General features: G+C 49.4%; 3 protein-coding genes across 3 annotated transcripts; 1 reads left to right on the forward strand and 2 right to left on the reverse strand.

Annotated features, from left to right (window-relative positions):
• Window positions 1–2,081: 2,081 nt before the first annotated feature.
• Window positions 2,082–4,821, forward strand: BDV17DRAFT_289031 (cytochrome P450; the record flags this gene model as incomplete). The annotated part of the gene is made up of 7 exons (XM_073761564.1): window positions 2,082–2,295; window positions 2,349–2,434; window positions 2,504–3,265; window positions 3,327–3,428; window positions 3,480–3,614; window positions 3,669–3,817; window positions 4,755–4,821. 7 exons carry the CDS (start codon window positions 2,082–2,084, stop codon window positions 4,819–4,821), a joined length of 1,515 nt encoding a protein of 504 aa, XP_073617862.1.
• Window positions 4,822–5,256: 435 nt separating this feature from the next.
• Window positions 5,257–6,977, reverse strand: BDV17DRAFT_280333 (major facilitator superfamily domain-containing protein; the record flags this gene model as incomplete). Its single annotated transcript, XM_073759865.1, has 2 exons — window positions 5,257–5,424; window positions 5,457–6,977. 2 exons carry the CDS (start codon window positions 6,975–6,977, stop codon window positions 5,257–5,259), a joined length of 1,689 nt encoding a protein of 562 aa, XP_073617863.1.
• Window positions 6,978–8,647: 1,670 nt separating this feature from the next.
• BDV17DRAFT_297297 (major facilitator superfamily domain-containing protein) lies at window positions 8,648–10,513 on the reverse strand (the record flags this gene model as incomplete). The annotated part of the gene is made up of 6 exons (XM_073763472.1): window positions 8,648–9,088; window positions 9,171–9,848; window positions 9,917–10,014; window positions 10,075–10,156; window positions 10,210–10,256; window positions 10,321–10,513. 6 exons carry the CDS (start codon window positions 10,511–10,513, stop codon window positions 8,648–8,650), a joined length of 1,539 nt encoding a protein of 512 aa, XP_073617864.1.
• Between the last annotated feature and the right edge of the window lie 6,676 nt (window positions 10,514–17,189).

Raw genomic sequence — 17,189 nt, forward strand, 5'->3', positions numbered from 1 at the left:
GAAGTAGAGGTAATAGGTTAGCGAAAAGATACAGATATATAGATGGGTAGCGAAGGGAGAGCATACGAAACCCCAAAGCACAAAAACCCCAACAACGCACTCTTCCTCGTCATTGTCGCCTGCAACAAAAGCACAATCTTCACCAGAAGAAGCAAAATCAACGAATCTCACAATGCTATCCCCGACCCCATGCACAACCCCTCGACTTCACCCCAGAGGGCGGAAAGCGGTACGCACTGGAGCCAAGAGCCTGCGCGACCCAGACGACCATGACAAAGGCGAACGATAGTCGCAATAAGGTTATTAATCGGGGCATCGGGTTCAGGCGCGCGTAAAAGGCTAGTCCGGAGACTCAACAGAGCCAGAGGTTGAACATGTAGACCATTTGAGTCGTCACGAGCCATTTGTACATTTTCACCAGGGTGTCCGGAGTGTTCATTAACGCGGGGAGGTGTCGACCCGCTCCGTTGCGGAGGATCATTATGCAGAGGGCCATTGTTGCACAGCTGCTTAGCTAGGTGAGGTATTAGCAGAGAATGATGACTTTATTATCTAGAACTGGACTGATTGTCTTGCCCGGGTGAGGACAATAAAAAGGCCATCCCAGCCGAGCTCACGGATCAGAAAATTGCGCACATACAGGCGGACTAGAACAACGAGAAACGAGAGGGCAGTGACGATAATGATTCCGATCAGTGCTGGCTTCCTGTGGTCTTCTGATAGGAAGGCAGTCGAGTATTCTGGCTGTGCCGATGCCATGGATGGGCTTCACTTGGTGCGACTCGGATTCTGTTCACAACTGGAGGTGTATATTCCAGAGGGACAACGACAGAGGAGTGGGATAAAAAAAAAAGGCATCTGGTGCTGCGGACACACCGTGCTTTGCAATATGGCTTTGCCGGTCAACAACTCGAGGTCGAAGTCAAGCTGCCCTGGAAACAATGCCCATTGTCGCTGTCGTATAGGAGAATACCAATTGAGAAACTGGAGACAAGCGGAGGCCAAGAAGAGGCTAACAGTGCTTTTGGATTCGTACCCTTGCATGCTAGACGGTATATGCGGCGCTCGTTGGCTCAGATTCCTGTTCAGTCTCTCAGGTGTACGCGGTCTCCGGCCGAGTAAGGACTCCAAGGCACATAATAAAGGTACAGTCTCGGACGGAGCCCAAATACGCCTGCAAAAGTACAACGGCTAGATGAACAATGTCTCGAACCCCGGCCAGAAAGTGGAGTAAGCCTGAGGTAGCTTAAGATAGTGTACGGCGCAGGCGGCCTAGAACAGGCCTCCAGGAATATTCAGATCCACCAACTGAGCTACGGAATAACAACCGGCCATCTTGACATCTCCTAACCGAGTCCCGCTTGGCTATTCGCGGAAGGTGCCCCCTCCCCCCTCTCCCCCCTGACCCCGGGTGCACAGGCGAGTGAGACGACGCCGTTAGCAGTGCCGTTAGTAGCGCCGTTGTTTAGTGGCATCGACCGGGGTACCAAGCTTGGATGTGCAGCGACAGGCTGAGCAGCACGGATGGTGTTTCCGGCTGTTTTTCGTCTAAAGGACCCTGAATCAGACGCCAGTATAGAGAGCTTGTCAATACCAGAGAGTTAATTCGTCTTTACCTACTCTTGTGCGCTCTCTGGCATCATGGTGTCCCCGCGGTAAGCAGCAAACAGCCCTAGCTAAGCACTAGCCGCGGGCCGGACAGCTGTCAATCTGCGTGGGGGAGGGGGGGTGGCCTGGGCCCACTGACACTATCTTGTGGTCGATCAACGCCCGGCCGTTTCAATTTGATGCTTTTACAAGAATATCGCCTGCGGTAAATCCGACTAGGCGTGTGGCCTGGGGCGCATTAGTTATCTGCACCGTGACCGTTGGCCCGTTCATGCAGATGGCACCTCGACTCCGCACTGGTGAGCGGCAATCGTTGCTATCGAGGTCGGGGTTTGTTCAGCCGCCTATAACATGTCCCGTTTCTCTCTTTAGCCAGCTGTTTTCTGGTATTGTTCGCTTTTCGCTTATCTTCTTAGACTTTTGCTCGCGAAGCAAGGCACAACGGACGCGCCTTGAACATAACGCACACCGCCATGATTCCCGACCCTGTGTCCTTGTTAGATGGTCATCGAGCGCTGGTTTCCCTGGCTGTGGCTATTGTGTTGCGTGTGCTTTTCAGGAGATATGGGTCCCCGATCAAGGACATCCCAGGGCCATTCCTTGCTTCTTTTTCCAGTCTTTGGAAAGTGTACCATGCTTGGAAAGGACATTCCGAAGAGGAATTGATCAGACTACATAATGAATATGGTATGTGCTTTAGTTCAATACATTCTACCCCAGGGCCTTCTATTGACAAGCAGGGGATTTCGTGCGCATCTCGGAGAAGGAAGTCAGCGTTTCTCACCCCGATGCCGTTAAGCAGCTCCTTCACACCAATATTCCAAAAGTACGCGTTTTACTTGTCAGCTCTTCAGCACCGCCTTAGACTGACGCTTTGCCTCGATCTTCTGCCTAGGGCACCTTCTACTCCATGTTCAGCCTCCCCGACTACCGCTACGTGAACCAAATGTCCGAACTCGACCCAACCCGCCACATCCACAAAACGCGAAACCTTTCCGCCGGATTCTCACTCTCCAACATCGCAAAGACAGAGCCGTACATTGACGCCGTCCTCAAACTGTTTAAGACCCGCCTTGACGGACTATGCGTTTCAGGCGCCCCTGTACACTTCCAAGACTGGTTCAGCTTCTTTGCCTTTGATGTCCTCGGCGAAGTGACCTTCTCGAAATCGTTCGGCTTCGTGCAATCTGGTATCGACATCCGGAACGCGATTGCGAATACTGGGCTGCTTGTTTATTATATCTCCATCGTTGGGAACTACGTCTGGTTCCATAACCTGACTCTGGGGAACCCAATCTTCAGTCGGCTAGGTCTACAGCCTAACTCGCATATCTTTGACACATGTTTGCTTGCTATCGACAATCGGAAGAATAACCCCGAGGTCAGGCACGACATGATGCAGCGCTGGCTTGACATGCGCGCGTCTCATCCAGAGCGAATGTCCGAGGAAGATATCTTTGGCGCGGCGGTTGCGAATATTGGTGCTGGAGCAGAGACTGTCAGTTCGACGGCGCAGGCGGTCATTTACTATCTTCTTCGAAGGCCCGAGTTTCTGAAACGCGTACGGGATGAAATCGATGCGGCGGCGGCGGCTGGCGAGCTGTCAGACCTGGTGCAGTATAGTGAAGCGGCAAAGTTGCCGTTCTTGCAAGCTTGTGTACGTTTAGGCTTCCTTTGGATGTTCGATAATCTCAATATGAATGCTAACGGTCGTCTAGTTGAAAGAAGCATATCGCTTCCACTCCGGTGTATCGCATAACCTTCCTCGCGTGGTCCCCGAGGGCGGGATAACGGTAGCTGGGAGATTTTTCCCAGAGGGCGTACGCACTTCCAATTCATTCATACCCGAAGTGGCCTAACAAAAGTAATAGGTCGTTTTGAGCATCCACCCTTGGGTCATCCACCGCAACCCCAACCTCTTCGGCGCAGACTGCAACGAGTACAATCCCACTCGCTGGCTACAAAGCGACGCCCGCACCAAGAAGATGGATGCGTTTTTGATCCACGTATGTACACCTCCTACCCTCTCTCTGCCTGCAGTAACTCACTCGATTGCTCAGTGGGGAGCAGGGTACAACCAATGTCCCGGCCGTAACCTGGCTCAGTTCGAGCTGTCGAAAGTCCTTGTCACTGTGCTCCGGGACTATGAGATTGAACAACTTGACCCAAAGCAAAATTGGAGGTTTGAGACAAGGTTCCTTGCTGTGCCGTATGGGTGGCCTTGTAGGATTCGGAGACGGGAGAGGGCTCAATACAATACTTTCCGAGGGCACAAACTTGATAATAAGTGGTTATCCTACCGTGAGATATGTCTCCGATCTACTTCGTTTGGGAGTTAAGTTTCCCTTTTTATCTCGGCTCTAATGGCTCGAATTTCACTATACCCAGTCTGGTGGAAGCTATATTCAGAGTACTGTATCCTGAATATCCCTCCAAAGTCGCCAATCCCACATAAAAGTGCTATTGGCCAAAGCCTACTCTGAGGCGTTCTTCGTAAGGTTATTATCTACTTAGTCTACTGACTAGGACGCGTTCATTAGTAGGAGATCCGATTTAGCATATGTAGATACCTAGGCACCTAGTAATCCTAGCATATCCCAGATTTAACTCGGCAGTTAATTGGAAATACCCGATAGTATCCGGCTTCCCTTGAGTACTTAGCGTAGGTGCTTGCGTGGTTGGGCCTGGGCATGATATAACGGCTGGAGTCATTCGTCATCCGTATGGCCTCCGCTGAAGTCAGCTCCACATTTATTGCATTGTGCCCCCACCTGTTCCTGATGTATATAGAAGGCACCATTGACCTTCTATTTGCCGAGGCGTGGATATGGCATATCTGGGTAGCTTGTGTCGAGTTTGCTAGTGTCAGTTGAATGAATAAGCTGCGGGCTTATTTCTGATAGTATACTTTCCCGCAGCGCGAAGAAGGGGTCGGGATATCTTGTCGCATATGGGAACTACGTCCTCTTCGTACGCCCGAGATACGGGGAAAGATTCTACCGTCTTTAACCCTGGCCGGTGATTTAGAGATGACTGGCAAGGCATCGTTTCTAGCCCTTTCAGTTAGTTCTCAAAGAACCAAGGGTCAGGTAGAGTTGGTTACTGACCGTGCTTAGATTATTACTCCGACAATGCTAATTGCGCAGTTACCCTGGACGCGCGCTTGTTGCGTACGAGGGCATCACCATCAACACTGCCACTGCCACTGCCTAATTTCAACAGATTGATGTCATCCTGATCCTGACGAATGATGCGAACATCGGGTCTACGGACCGCTGCTGTTATGGATTGGAAAGGGTGCGAGTTTCCCTCTTAGGTTTTGCTCGGCAGCGCCAGGCCATACCGACATCATGTTTTCAACGGGTATGCCAAGAGGAATTTTGGGGAGTGTAAGAGGAAGAGCATCAAAGGCCTAGGCTCGGTGGGTGGATGAAAGTTTTGGGGTTTGTACCTGGACAAGTATAAGTGACAGGCCTTTCCACTAGTAGTACTTTAACTCTTACCAGACGAATGAAGAGACAAAATGAAGCCGCATATATAGAATCTAATTCTGAGAGGAGTGCATCTTCTACACTTCCTGAAGCCTCGAGGCTAAGTGAGGACCAACCGCAGCAATGGACCCTATACCCACGCCACTGCCCAATGTCCCTAAAATATAGTCCCCCTCCCAGTCTGCTTCCCCCTCTCCTCCTCCACCTTCCTAACATTAATATTCCTCCAAACAACAATACTCACCAAACAAAGCGGCATGAGCGCCGCGCCCGCAATAACCATGAGGCGCATAACATGCGCATAACTAGCAACAATCGCCTCGCGCTGGGACTCCCATCCGGAAACTCCATCTGCACGACGATATCGCCGAAGATGGTCCGCGCGTTGTCCTTCTGCGAGGCCGGTAACCGATTCTCCAGTTCCTGGGGGAGGAGGTTATTCCATAGCGCGCCGGCAATAGCCAGTCCTATCCCGGACCCTACGCCACCAAAGAGCCCGCCTAGTGCGTTTACCACGGCAATGTACTGGTGCGTTACAGGGGCCATGATTGCGATGCTGCTTGCGACGGTGAAAAAGCCGGACCCCAAACCGACGAGGATCTGGGTTAGGGCTAGCACGCCGGGATTTGTGCTGGGTGCGCGGAAGGGGATGATGAGTGCCGTGCCGAGGAGCATGATAGGGACGCCGGCGTAGGCAGTCCTTTTGAAGTTCCCCGTGTAGCTTATCAGGGCGCCGATGATGGGTGCGAAGACGGTCGAGGTGAGCGAGTACGCGTTTAGGACGTAGTTTGCGTTCTTCAATGACAGGCGGTGCACGACTTGCAGGTACGAGCTGTAGTAGCCGTTCCAGGTAAACGTGGACAGGAACATGAGACCGTAGAGGAGGGCGGAACCGATGATTGTTCCTTGTTTGAGGTACTTGAAGGGGAGGAATTGGACTGGTGCAACGAAGGCTTCGTAGACGTAGAAGGCTGGGAAGAGGATGACGCTGAGGACGAGCATTGCGATTATATATCCGGTTTTCCAGCCGTTTGGGGCATAGGAGTTGAGACTGAATGGCAATAGCAGAAGGGCAAGGGCTGCTGTGATGAGTAGGATACCAGGAATGTCGAATTCGATGAAGTAGTGTTTGAGTGAGCCGAACCAGGTTCGATTCGAGCTTCGGGTCCGGGTCTCAATGAGGCCCTCCTTCTTCGCCTTGTGGGACATGTAGACCATCAGCGCCATTGCAGGGGTGCTGCATCCGACAAGGATAATGGCAAAAGCACCGAATGCCCAGCGGAAATTGAGGTGCTTGTAGAAAAGATCTGCTATGGCAGGGCCGGCAAAGGTACTGGCAATACGCGGGGTGCCATTAATACCGAAGAAGATCATGCGGTTCCTCAAACTGGTCATGTCGGAGATCATGACTTCAATGCAATAAATCATCCCAATATGGCCGGTCCAGTAGAGAACGTGAGCGGCAACGTATTGTTCAACCTTCCGGCAGGTTGCTTTGATGATCATGCCGATTACGCAGACGGTAATCATCACGACGAAACCCTCCACACGACCCCAGATGTCAACCACTTTGGAGAGAGCGAGAGGCGCAACTCCACCGATGATGGACGACAGAACGCTGCCTACATTTAAGAGACCGTGTTTCCCAAAGGATGAGGTGATGTAAGGGTTGAGGGCGGAGTCAATCGCGTTTTGGAGGTAATCGACGAAGGAAATCACGTACAGCCTAAAAGTAAAGATTAACACAGTTAGAAGATGAGATAAAGTCGTTATCAAACGGAACTTACAAGCAGAACAAGGTGACAAGGTTCCACTTGGACCAGATGGTCGTAATGGCTCTGGCGCGCTGCACACCCTCCTGATAGTTGCTGCTCCCATCGGAATCATGGGCTTCATCCTCGCGGCTAGGGGATGCCGGAAGCACTTGAGGGTCCAAGACAATGCTCTTCTCAATGTCGGTGGGGTGGGCCACGGGCTGGTCGTTACCCCCACTCACCTCGTTAGGGCTACGGACAGCCATTGCGTTGTCGTGCACGAGGGTTGCTCACTCCGCGAGAAATTGAGAAACGAAGGATGAATCCTCAGCAAGGAGGGCATAAGACAGCAATTTAAAGGAAGAATTGTCCGATCAAAGCTCCTGGAAAAGAGAGAAAAGAACAAGGTGAAGGCAATGCCAAGGGCGATGGCTGGACGCCGGTCCTTGGCCCGACAGCCCCCATTGGTGCAACAGATCAGATAAGATGGGCTCGGTTACATCGCAAAGACCCTGGGCATAGCATGATGACCCGATGTTATTCGACAGTTGGGGGCCAAGAGCGCACGATGGTCCTCAATAGGCCAAGATCCCCTTTCCCACAGGCTTTTGCGCTCAATTCTCTTCAACCTTGTGCCTCGCCCGGAGCACCGGGTCGAGATTCCAACAGGCATGTTCTCATGAGAGAGAATCATCAATGCTCTTCGGGCACTGATCGGTCTTCGTTTACTTTCTTGCGAAAAGTCTGCAATTTTCCGGAGCAAAAACAGCAGACATTTGCACTCTCATGCCATCCCTTGCTATCCCTTCGGAGATTGAACCCCCACGAGTGGCCGCGGCAATACTAAGTCTCATGACTCTTAAGACTCTTCCTCGCGAAGAACACTGCAGTTCTGGAACATAGTGGACTATGAGTGAAGGGTTTTCTCCGCACCATCTTATCTGATTGGTACTAAGCATGCAATACTCACCCGGTGGCTTTTCTGTAGCTCATCCTTCAGTGCGAGAGTTGTCTGATTTGCTCGGCTCACCCTCTCGAAGCGGCAAGGTCGGGGCCGGACCCGGGGCGAGGACGAAATATGACTTTTCCCAGTTTATCGTGGTAAGTTGTTTGTGCTAAGGCTTTCGAAAAGTGAAGAGTCTAGCCGGAGTTTATCTAGAGGGAGAGTATGTGGTTGCCAACTGGAAATGGGAAATTTTATTAGAGACGAGGGGATATAAACTCAGCATGGACTCTGGTAGATAAGCGGGCGCAATGAGAGGGTGAATATCTTGAAGATAGGAGGTGAAGAGTCTGAAGAGTCGCGCCACGTTGAGAAAGCCCTACCGCAAGAGAGTACAAAGAGGATTGGCTGGGAAGGAGCGAACCTGCAGCTCTGTCTGGGCTCGGGACTCGCAGCTCCCGGGGTCTAGTCTAGCATCAAGCGTAGCTTTGCGGCTTTTCCTGGCGGTGGTCGAACTTGTGCCTGAAGCAAACCTATCATGATACGCACCGCGGGCGGCCTCGACAACAGGGTCAGTGATCCAATGCATGATTTGCATTCAGGGCGAAAAGCAGGTTTTCATCTCTCCTCTCCTGCCCTGAGAGTACATCCAGGCCCATGGGTGGACGACCTTTGCGCTTTTGTTCGGGAAAGACACATTATGGATAGCGGCAAGTAGCCGAGCCCTAATTCCTATTCTTGGCTGCTACAGTGAACAGAAGGAATGCGCGTAGTCTACATGCGATAGAAACTAGTTCAGAATGGTACCCCTTAGTGAGTCCTATAGCAGACGATGAGTTCTCTATACCCAATCACAATGTGTACCGGAACGAGACAGCCCTGTCACCCACAGCCCTAGCATCAATATCCTCAGCCAGTCCAGACTCCATAGCCCCATCTCTCCTCCTATTGATAGCCACATAACCCCCCTCCAAACAAACCACCGCGACCAACCCCAGGATAACCATCGCAATAGTCGTCCCAAACCCAGTGGGATAAGCCGGCTCTTCGCTATCAAGAAAGATATAAGAGGCGAATATGCCTCCGACATTCGTAAGTGAAACGGCGTACGCGATTCCAATTGCGCGCTTGGCCGGGCCCGCGAGGTTATTGCTCAGCCAAGAGGTGGCGCCGGGATTTATGGGGTAGATGCCGACGTTTGCGAGAATTATGGCGAAGAAGGAGGGTCCAATGTTTTCTGAGATTCTGGGGGCTAGAGGGGTGAGGATTGCGTAGGATATTATCAGGACGATCTGGTGGTGGAGGGTTGGGTTAGTCGGGGATGCTCTTTCTATCACGTTTATGTGGCTAGTTGGATTGGATGGAGAAACTCACTTGCGGTCCAGCGATGAAGTATGCGCGCCGCTTGAAATAATCAGAGAAACGGCCAAGGATATACGCGCTTATTGCACCCGCAATGTAAGGTGGTATAGTAAGGAGCTGGGCGGTACTCGCTGTATACCCCATGTTCGTGATGATCTGCGGCATCATAAACTTCAGCCCGTAATTCGGGACGGTGTTCGACCAGTATATGAGGACGATCAGGTAGATCTGCCAGTCTGTGATGACCGACCAGACGACTTTCCTGCTTATCTTCGCACCCTCACTCTGTGCTTCTGCGCCTCCATCTTGCACACTCAGCCTCGCAAGGATGTACTCAGCTTCCGACTCATCCATCCACCGCTTCGTAGTCTTGGCCCGGGGTGAGTCAGGGAGGATAAACGGTGCAGCAGCACCCATGACAACGGTGATGAGGCCTTCCATGATAAAGATCCACCTCCATCCCTCGAGACCTCCAATCCCGTCCATTTTCGCGAATCCGTAGGCCATGATTCCCGAGAAGGCGCCGGCCAGGGCAGCTCCGATATAAAAGAGGGAGAAGCGAGTGCCAAGTTCAAATTTTGAGTACCATTTGTTCAGTATTACGATGGCGCCTGGGAAGAGGCCGGCTTCGAAGACGCCCATTAAGAGGCGAACGACAAGCAGCGTGGCGTAGTTGTTTGCGATTCCGTGCTGTAGGTTCTTCAGGTCAGTTACGATGTTACCTATACAAAGTACATAACATGTGAAGAGCTCCTGACCAGTGTCATCATTGCTCCCCATAGGAAAGTAATGATTGCAATCCATAGCGACGGTCTGTTTTGGAAGAATCGTTCGAGAATGTAATTGCTTGGAATCTCTATAATAGGACGGTCGTTAGCTATGGAAGCACAGCAATGAAGTAGGTCAAAAAACGCACCGAACACGATGTACGTCACGAAGAAGATAGAAAGCACTACATTGTACTGCTGTCCATTAAGGCGAAGATCCTCGCTCATTCCCTGCGAATAAGAATTAGCACTCTCAGGGACAACTACAGCAGGAGCTTACATACCTCGATGTTTGCATTTCCGATATTAGCGCGATCAATGTATGATAGGACTGTATAGGTTAGGGAAATACGACGTCAAAAGCGCAAAACTCCAAGTCTGGGTTGGTGCCTTACGATAAAGTGCAATCAAAGGAGGCAAGAGCCTCAAGTCCACTTTCCGCAAGAGCTTCTTTGATTTTTGCTCTGGGAAATCTGCAATAATTTGCTGTTCACGCGAGAGCTGGGTCTGTTTCTCTGTTTCTGTTTCCAGGTGCCAGGAGTCGGGCTTTTCGTCCCCAGCAGTAATGGATTCATGCTTGTCGGCCATTGTAATTGCTTGGCACAAGGAAGAGAAGTACTTTGCTTCATCAGACGAGGAGGAAGTGGAGGAGCGTGGGGGTCTTTCTTGATTATATATAGACCTCTACGCCAAGTCACAACTACCCCAACCGTGCACCCCCATGCCCCCGCAAGATCTGCATCGCTGTGTGGGGGTTGTGCCGGCTATGTACGTCGGCACGACCCCGGGTATACTTAGGCGTCATCGGACAGCTTGGGGTCGGAGATCCCACTCCATACGAGATATGGTACATTGCGGGGGGGGCAGGGGTCTCGGAAGTGGCCGGGGCCCGGGAGCTCATTCTACCTGAATATCCATGCTAGTGTGGGGGTTAATACATAGGGCACGCAAGCCAAGGCGCATCGGGGTTGCGAGTCATTACCTACTCCATTTCATTTCCTTAAGTTGAACGGAACGAAACCTGGATAAAAAAAATTCTAGTGGTTGAGGAATATATGACAGACAAACGAACTTGCAAAATCTGTATGGTTAACGGACTGCCAAAATAATCCACTGCTGCTCATCAAGAAAAGCCTACTAATGAAAATAAAGATGTGGCCGAACTTTGATGGGCTTCACCAAAGGTGGCACCACCCGGCCTCCTGCGCATTGTCAAAAAGAATAACCCCAGTCCTGGTCTACCTGGTTTTGTGCAGATATCAGAGAGACTTAGTGACGAGGCATGCCACGCATGGTAGGTATCTTTTGCGTCCAAAGTAAAGGCTGTGGACGCTTACTTCTTAGACAAAACAGCATATAATCTACTTTCCACAGCAGATGCCGCCGTGCTGGCCAGGTGCTCTGCTTAAGAGTTGAAATCCCGCAGACCATTGAGACGGGAAGACCGGATCCTACCTTACATAACCTGTCCCCCGCCGGCCTGACGCCCTTTCTAAGATGGATATAGGTAGGGATCACATTTTCATTCTCTGGATCCTCGGTACGTAACTTGTCAAAGATAGTTAGGTAAGAATCTTCCGTTAGACACCTAATGCTAAAGGGACTGAGGGAGTTACTAGGTATCGAAGGCACTCAGTTTCCGTCTCCTTGGCTTATTCGGACATGATCACTCCATTATCTATGACAGTAATTCGTAGCCATAGCCATGCAATGGCCAGGATATAGTATTATTACAAACTAGAGGAAAGCAAGTGCGTAGGATATGGAATCAACTTCAACAAAAGCGGGTGCCTAATGCTGAGGTGAAGAAAGTAAATGGAAAAGGGAATATTTGAACGTAGGCCAAGGATTCTAGATACATGGCGGATATGGTATGTTTTTTTGCCATCCCCATGTGAAGCCCTAAAGGCGACGCAGTGGGCTGATTTTCCAGAAAAACGATGGAGTTAAAAACATCAAGAACATACGACCACAGGGTGTAGAGAACAAGGCTTCCCGTCCGCTCAGCCGTAGATAATTGGGACTCCAATCAACTTAAATTTGGATAATGAAGAATAAAAGGAGGAAGAGGAAGAGATAATAGTAGAGGTTGAGGAGGTGCCTGTTGTTACTGGCAGTGGAGGTACCGGTTTTCAAGATTTCGTCCGAGTAGTGGAACTAAGCAAGTAATGTGTAGGTTAATCTATCGTCTAAAAAACCACGAGCGCCACCTTCCTGTCAGGTCCGGACGTTGCTGCTTTAGGAGGCCTCCAAGACCAGGAGGGCTTCTGCGGATGCGGGAGAAAGGGCGAATCCAGTCTTTATGGACTGGACATTCTTGAGTAGCTTGCTATTGGTGCCTATAAATAAGACCGGAGGCTGGTATAAATGGAAAAGGTATCCATATGCCCTTACCGCTGCCTTGGGATGTGAAATCTGTGACGCTAGCCTTCAAGCAATACGTTGGACTACAGAGTTTCATTGCCGCGGATATTGCAGAATTGAGATTGAGATTGAGATAATCTGGAATGACTTCCTAGCAACACATGCAGTCTCCAACTAGAACGATTGATCTTCGATTTTCAAATCAACCAGAACCACCCTCGCTTTCCATTGCACTCAGGGAACGCTCTCACCAGTCCCATCATACCAGACAGACAGTAAACTTCATCCACGTCCCTGGGTTCATAAGCCAGCGACAATGCGACCTGAGGGGGCGCTGCTTGATAGCGACGATGGCCATTTGCTGGTATACGAGAAATGGTACTTGAACAGGTCAAATATGCAGATACTGTTGATGCGCATTGTTCGGGATTTTTCTTCAAGGTACCTCGTTCGAGACCACGGAGCGGGATTCAAGGCGATTCGATGCACCGTGATCGCCTCACCCATGGCACGCACAACGGAGGACACTTTCATGCCGTGGCGGCGCAAACCAAGACAGTGGTATTGGTTAGGTGAGTACTTTCCCTCTCCGGCACTGCAGTACAATTCGTTTGCCTATCAGAAGGCTTTCCGAACCCTGCTGCCCGACGAGTGGTTTCTTGAAATGGAGAAACCATAGTACCTCGAGCTTCAATCTAGCTCTGAATTTGGACTTGGGACCAAATCTGGATCTTTTTCTTTTGCCCCCAAAGAGCACGTGGATCATTGACTTGCGAGTAGGACGCCGTAGCGCCACCTGCAATTTACCACGTTTCTTGTCACTTCTCGTACAGCACCTTGGAAAGCTCTAAGCGTCAACGAAAATTGGTCTACTATACAAGCAGAATTTTCTCCACGGCGAAGCTGGGCAGGTAACCATCTGGATCCAACATTCGCACCCCAAGCCATTTCCACCCGCCCTCTTCCGCGCAGAACTCACAGATGGCCACAAATGGGAACACCGATTTATTAACCCAGTCGCTGTCTCGGCGAGGCCGAGTTCTTCGCAGCAGCGGCCGCAGTAGGGCCATCGGGGCTCCGATTGGCTGGAAATGTGACCTCACAGCCTCACCAAGCTCTTGCATGAATGCTATATCGTCCAGAAGTGGTCCAAACTTCCCTCCTGTATCGGCATCGGTGCCTTTACTTTTACTTCTGTCACTGTGAATCTCAAAACGGAAGACGTCCCATTCCGCAGAGAAGCCAACCAATTTTTTTTATTCTGAATGGCTGCATAAATGTCATTGATAACCATTAATCTTCTATCACTGCTAGTATGAATCGTCCACACTTTTGTCACAAGCAGATTTACCCACTTAGAAGTGGCATTAAGGTTATACCTAGGTAAAATGAACAGGTTGCGTAGGATTTTGAATATGAGCACCAGCATGACCATTTCGATGTTCTGATCGGCTTGCCCGTCTCAAACAAGGATATTCCCTTCTTATTAAGGGAAATCCTGACATTCCTACTGGGAAACGGGATATCCCTATTTTACATGGGAAATTCCCAGCTAGGATGAGTTCTTCGCCAAAGATATAATGTATCTGTAAATGTCACGAGCATTTCCACTTAGTCCAGCTCGTCGGTGTCAACCGCTTGTGGGGACCATTTAAATGTAAACTGAATTAGGACTTCGAGCGTAGGTTGTCACAATGAATTAGACAAAAGTCATACGTCTCAAAAGGGCATAGGTTACGAGTGTAATACATTCTTGACCCATAGTAGCTTGCGTAATGACAGTAGAATCAACAAGTAGAGATGATCACGTTCAATATAGGCCATTTCAGGTAGAGCTGTTCTTTTTGTTGAGTTCGAACTAACCAGCGCAAGTTCCTATGTAGCCAATTCAACAATGCAAGTCAGCAGATTCATCCAGTAATAGGTCCGCGGCATCTCAACCTACCATGGCAGTAGACAGCCGCCTTCTCTCCACTAGACATGGCGTGGGGGGCGTTGGTACTGTTATCACTATTGACGTCACCAACTCCCCATACACCTTTCACCGTTGTCTGAGACTGATGGTAGTGTCTATTTTGCCTCTGATCAATCGGACACCCAACTGGTCTGGGAGGGTTGAATAGCACATGTGAGCTCCACATTCATTGAACCACATTCATTGAAGTTCCATCCGCCAAGTACACGCAGAACCTATCATACTCTTTACGGTCCGCCTGGTCATGGACACTATCCCCGCTCTGCATGCGGGTGATATAAGGATGGCATTGTTGTAACAGTCATGTATGGGTTGAATACAGCCAACTACTTTAGACTTGCAATTCAGCTCAGCTGTGCTGTACTATTAGTTCTGTTGCCGTTCTGCTCAGGCATTGCGACTACTGATATCTCGTGAATAATACCTTCTAGATCTGTGAAGGAGCGGAAATCTCCTCCAAGGGTCTATTCATTATCGGATTTATAAAACTGCACCTTCGTCCCAAATTGGCGCTCAATCAAGGATACTAGATGCACCGCTGCATCTACACAACCATTCTTCTTTGCATGCGTGTATGCAAAATGCATATGTGTGACTTTGTCATAAAAATGCGTACACCAGCGGTCTCCGTTCCATGCCGTATTGAATTTGATAAGGTCAAAATGGACCCTTTCAAACGGTCGAATTGCTCGGCTAGCTGGCCTTCGAGATATCTGCCGTGGAGCACTTGAATATCTGCATGTCTCACAATTCCTGGGAACTTCGAAATCGTCAATTTGGATGCCTTCAACAGCATTCGGCAGGTGTCGAATAGCTTCATGATTTAGGTGACCGTATCGCTTGTACCACCTATCTGCATTGCCTGCTAATTTCAATGGTTTAGCTGAGTGTTTCAAATAGGAGTTTGGCCTTACTGAATAGGCGTTCTTATCAGCCAATTCAGAAACCTGATTCTTCTCGTTGTTCTGTTCCATTACCCAAAGTCCTTGATATTCTGCAAGTCTGCAAACCTCACGGCCGTTCTTAACCACTCTATCTCCTGCAAAGTCCCATGTATAGCCTGCCCGCTTCATACGACTTGCAGAGACGATATTGGTATGGAAACCTGGCACGTAGGCAGTCTCATGCAGAGATATCATGATATTCGAGGTGCCTCTGCAGTTTGGTGATATCTCAACTATCCCAGTACCTTTGATCGGTACGATAGTATCACCAGCACGCAGATATCCACCTGGGCTTTGCTTTAGTTCCTTGAACCTAGCCTTGTCATTGCAAATATGCACCGTGGCTCCAGAATCTAATATAAAGCTCTCCATTAGCGAATACTTTGTCGCAGAGAAGCTTACCGGTATAGCAGCCATAGCATGCCTTTCGCTAGCTTGCCGTTTACTAGCTTGCTTATTCTGCTTCATTGCACGCTTCAAGCTATTGCATTTGCCTCCCGGCGTGTTCAATATATCATTGAATTTCTCCCTTATTTCTGGATCCTCCACGAAACCAGCTTTCCTCAATGACTTCACCACATATGGGCATTCTCTGAAGAAGTGTTTCTGACCACATACACAGTTCGGTATATAATCTGTTCGATCTGTCTGATTTGTCTGAATAATCGGATCTCCACGGAGTATCGGAGTTGCATTAAATGCCATATCAAGCTTGGTGTCTTGATAGAGCATCTCGTCAGATAGATATTCTCGATAAGCTGCTATCGTATCGGCTATCGTCTGGCTCTTATATTCTGACTGGTGTAGTAGATTTCGTCTGATCATGGCCCATTCCTTTGATACCTTCATGACCGCACCTAAGAAGTCCCTGATCACGTAGATATCCTGCGCTTCGGGGAGATTATGGGATTTCATTCCATAATAAGCGCTTTCGAATTCGGTAAGCCAAGCTTCGGGATTTAACTGCTTAATTGGTGTCGATCTAGCTCGCTGATAGCGTCGAATAGCCATCATCTGGAGCTCTTGGTCATTGGGAGCGAACTGCTTCTTCAAGGCCTTCAAGACCTTGTACGGCGACTCCCGGTTGTTGATATAGAAGTGCTTTAGCTGAGCACTTAGTGAATTGTGAATAGCTTCACTGATTGCAGCTATTCCTCGTTCGAATCGCTGATAGCGGTTATACTTGATTTCAAATATCTTGATCTCTGCAGACGTTGCAGTATTTGCAGGAATCTCGGGTTCCTTAGGGATCTCCTCTAGCTCGCTCTCTTGCTTGCTAGGATCAATATATCCCCATACCTTTCTCAGCAGGGCAATTGACTTGATATCTTCAATCCAACTCTGCCAGTCATCCCTCGTTCTAAGGATGACTGAGACCTTCGCGGCAAGGCTGGCGTTCCAATATTATATTGGCAAATCGGGTCGATCCGGTAGTCCAATATCTAGATGACGTCTTCGATAGCTTGACAGGGAAATTATCAAAGCTTCAAATAAGAATAAGTTAATCGAGGACCGGGCTCATAACTATGGGCGTCAGTCTAGGTGTAAATTACTCGATATCAACCCCTAATAATATCAAAGAATAAAGGTCTGATTTCTCAATCTAGCTGCAAACGGTGGTTTAAATACACAGATAATAGAGACATACCTTTTGAACCGTGGAAATAGCAGAAAAAATTCTGCATAAACCTCGGTGATCGGAGGTTGTCAATCCGATATCCTAAATAGGCAGGTCGTAGGGTCGACAGGTTATTTCGGTAGTCACCAGAGTCAAATAAGGCCACTTTTCTTATAACCCGCGACCGCCAAGACCAGAAAGATACCTCCAAAAACGATGACATCGTACTGGTTGGTATTGCGCTGCGCTAACGAGGTGGCAAGAATGGTGAAGAGGATAGGGCTGCTATGCAATTCATATTATATGAAGAAGGCAGATTCGAGCAGATAGCACTAAAAATTACCCAAGATACACTAGTAAAGA

This window comes from Aspergillus undulatus (assembly GCF_047715775.1).
Source record: "Aspergillus undulatus strain CBS 261.88 unplaced genomic scaffold BDV17scaffold_11, whole genome shotgun sequence".
NCBI classification, from domain to species: domain Eukaryota; kingdom Fungi; phylum Ascomycota; class Eurotiomycetes; order Eurotiales; family Aspergillaceae; genus Aspergillus; species Aspergillus undulatus.